This window comes from Halyomorpha halys, unplaced genomic scaffold (genome assembly GCF_000696795.3).
Source record: "Halyomorpha halys isolate HHAL.00 unplaced genomic scaffold, Hhal_1.1 Scaffold751.1, whole genome shotgun sequence".
Taxonomy (NCBI): domain Eukaryota; kingdom Metazoa; phylum Arthropoda; class Insecta; order Hemiptera; family Pentatomidae; genus Halyomorpha; species Halyomorpha halys.
The window spans coordinates 236,057-240,112 of record NW_027110937.1 but is presented as its reverse complement, the minus strand read 5'-3'; the positions used below and the strand labels follow the sequence as shown (position 1 = coordinate 240,112).

The following is a 4,056-nucleotide window of genomic DNA, read 5'->3' as shown; positions in this document are numbered from 1 at the left end:
ATCGTCAAGGACAATCTTAAATATATTTTTACATCTCACATCCAATAATTTAAAAACTTTTTGCAGGCTATTCTCAAGATTGCAGGTCATTAATTTCAGTTCAATTATGCTATTTTGTCACTTTTAATTATAGACTAACTTAACACTATTATCACTTTCTTAACATACAATATCTTTTTATTGTATATATTTAATTATTATTATATTTTATCTATATTTCTAATGTTCTATTGAATATGTATTATTTAAAATATAATTCAGGTTATGGCATATAAGGGGCGGATAAGGTTGTGGGACTTAGTAACGAGCAGATCTTAAAAATGTTAATAAACATTGAACTGATGAATAAACATTCGAGTGGTAGAACGAAGCATAGATGGGAGGATTGCATTAAAAGTTATTATAGGGGTATTCATGATCTATGTTAAAGCGTGTTAAATGGAAAAACTCGTGTTAAATCGAAAAAAATTGCCTTCTTTTGCCGTGGTAAAACGAAATAACATTTAACATGGCTGAGAGTCTGTTACTTGGTCAGTTAAATCGAAAATGACGTCACACAATAGACCAGTTGAGATCGGCGCCATATTAGTTGTTGTGACTTTCAATACAGTTGTCAATTAGCTCATCTTCATTCTCTTCTTCACAAGTTTGAAGATCAATAAGACACTCATAAGCTAAACTTTCACACAAATTCCACTTTTCACTCACTCTAGGCATGTTTTAATTAATTACTTAAATCAAAACTGAAGTAAACAATAACATGAGGGTCTGGAAGGAAGGTTATAAACATAAAGGCTTATACAACAAGTTGCTGAGAAATCCGCTAGGGGCTCTTATGCATTTAACGTTTAACATGACTTCAAATAGGGCTGCTCACAATCCTATAGTTATAACATTTAACATGGTAAAACATATAACATTTAACACAACATCATGAATACCCCTTATGTAGATTTGGGTTTGGAAGGGCATCATGGGAAAGACATATGTAGAGAACAATTGATAGTTTCGGCATCAAACCTTTAGGTTGGCTAAGTATTTATTATCATTACTATTAAAAGAAGATAGTTGATCGTATGAAATAGATTGCAGGAAGATAGTCCGAGTTGCAGAGATGGGCAAACATTTGCTATAGTTGAAATAGCTAAAATTGCCATGGATACAATATTATCAATGGTTCATTCATAAATAAGGGTCGTATCCATAGCGATATTAGCTATTAGTTTCAACTATAGCTAATTATTGCCCAACTCTGACGGGTGGCGGTCAATAAAAGTATAAAATAGTAAAAAAAAAAAAACTACTTAATGTTAGTTAAGCAACTTTTTGCCCACCTACGTCAGGGCTGATCCTCAACCTTCTACCTGTTTCAATTAGGATTAGCCCTCATGAAGCCCTGCAAAGTGGGCCAAAAGGTTGGCTAACATTAAATAGTTTTTTCTACTACTTAATACCTTCATTGACCACCACCTGTTCTACCTTCCTACAATATTATTATTATATATTTATATTTTTAATTTAGAAAATGTCTCAAAATATATATTACAAATGACTCAGTTTCATCATAACAAAGGTAAGGAAGCTATGTTTTTTCCTTTTTAAATAGAAACAGAGCGAATTTAATTAGCATATAGTGAATACTATATGAATAAGTAATACTAAGGTGCACCTACACATTTGCCAGAATACGGCAAAGTCATGCAAGGGCAAAAACATGTGGATTTACAGGTACAAGCAGGCCGAAAATTTGTGGCCAAACCTGGTCTTGGTTTTTAGTAAGCAAAGGGAGCTACAGCAGGCACACATATTTTATGTCAAAACAAAGTAAATCAATTTTGGATATTTATAGTTAAAATAAAAATTTAAATAATTCCTATAGCATACTGATTCCTTCAAAGAACGTTTTATGTCTGTCCATGTATACTTGTACTGTGGATAATTGCCTCCATTTATCTTGGCCCAAAAATTAATAGTACCGCCGATGACAATGGGTCCATTCTGTTCAAGAGTGACTTCGTATCCATTTACTGCAAAATCAGAGTAGAATTAAAAACATATTCATATTTTTTATTTAATATAAAAGACACAATAATTAGTATATTGGTTTAGGATACACCATCACAATTTCCTGGGCAACATTTTGGTAAAAACTAAAAAACATTATTGAAATAAAATAAAATATATATCATTGATGAATAGAGTGATATATGCTTGGTTCTCATATGTTTATATCTACGGGGTATTGTTTTTATATAATTTCTTATTTCTATGTCTTATATTTAGTTCTGAGAGTATTTTATGTGTATAAGGACATTTTAGTTATTCTAATAAAATATGGATAGTTATTAACTATTCTGAGGTATTTGTTCTGGAAAACTTGTAGTTTTTTATGTTGGTTGAGTTAGCGAAGCTCCTTATAGGACAGGTATATGTCATGATTGGCTTGGTACTGCTTTGTAAAGAACCAATTAATTCTAATGGATAATTTTGATTTTTCACTAATATGAGGAAATATTATACATATTTTATAATAAACATTATCTACCAGGGGGAAGGCGCAATTGTTTTATCTTTGAAAAAAAAATATGATTGATAAAAAAGAATATCTTACCACAATATTACAACACAATGGATGATTATTATTGTGAAAATCCATTCTAAATTTTAAAAAATAAATGATAATAATTTAGTCATTAATGATGTTATATAAATTCAGAATATATTACAATGTAACCAGGTTAAGTGGGCCCTGGATATGTGAGAAAACTCTACTGATGCTAAATACAAAGAGGTTACTTTTGCATTTAAATACCTCTGATACTGAGAATTTTAAAACTTTTGTAATAATAATTTGATTTCTTAGATTTTTTTTTTTTAATGTTTACCCCTATAATTTTTTGTGTGGTTTTGAGGCTCAATAATAAGTTACATAATTTATCAAGTCTAGACAGGTTGCGACTTGCTTCTTTACAATATATGAATTTCTTTTGAATATGATTTGTTTTTCAGTACAAAGGTTTTCTAAGAAAAACAATTGCAGAATAAAATTGCACAAAATGTTGAAATGAAATTCTTAAGCAATAACAGCTGCTGACAAATTAAAGCTATTTTAGATTATGATAGTGGACAGTCATTTTAAAAAATGTAAATTTGTACTACTACAATCCATAGATGGGTCAGGGTTTCAATACTTTAAAAGTATGTTATATTTCTTGAACAAGGGTTGTATAAGGATGTGATTTTCTCATTATAACACTCAACTGCTAAATTTTTCCCTAATTAAGTGTACCCATTTCATAGGGTGGGTGAAGCCAGGAGGGCTCCCAAACACACAGGGTTGACTCACAGCTACAGTAACAGAATAAATAATTATCAGCCACAGCCGGATTTGGGTCCTTGGAGTTAAGGCTGTTTGTAGCTGAGTGAGTTGAGACATAGGTCTGAGTAAACTCAAAACTGCAGTGGCGCTATCCAGCCTGGGGATTTGACTTTTATTGCTTGGCAGTCACACGAAATTTTAAAAAAACTTAATCCCCTATCATGAATAGAATATGGTGGCACCTTGTTGATAGCCCCCACTTCCCTTAAGTCAGAAATAACCAGCAAAAAAAAAAAAAAGTCCTTAGAGTTTTGAGTCCTTGAGAGTTTAGTAACAGAGCCTTACCAACAGCTCCACTCCACTCCCAAAAAAAAATACAAACGACTAAAAATGTGTAAAGATAATAAGATGTCATGAAGTAAGAAGTAAACTTAGGTGGGGCTAAAAATTTATGAAAAAATTATTTGAAAAATTGAAGTTAAAAATGAACTTTTAATTTAATTTTTGAAAATCAATTTTATTTCACTTTTTGTATATAATTATCTGATCTCAGCATTCATGTGTCTTTCTCATATCCGCTGTCCCCATTCTGTGGGTTTTATCTTACATGAAAGGTTTGTGCCCAGATTTGTTCTTTATTTTTTCTTGAACTTTATTTATTCCAACTTTATTTTCTTAATTTACCATCTTTTATAGTCTTTACTATATATATATTGTAATAATTTTTAAAATATTAA

At 30.7% G+C, this 4,056-nt stretch overlaps 1 protein-coding gene across 1 annotated transcript in view; it reads right to left on the bottom strand.

Annotated features, from left to right (window-relative positions):
• The window catches only part of LOC106685886 (uncharacterized), a gene marked incomplete in the record, with an annotated part of 32,011 nt that overhangs the window by 25,628 nt on the left and 2,327 nt on the right, over positions 1-4,056 (bottom strand). Inside the window, 1 exon segment of the mRNA XM_067049054.1 lies at positions 1,885-2,027. Within this exon segment, the coding sequence (XP_066905155.1) occupies positions 1,885-2,027 (143 nt within the window).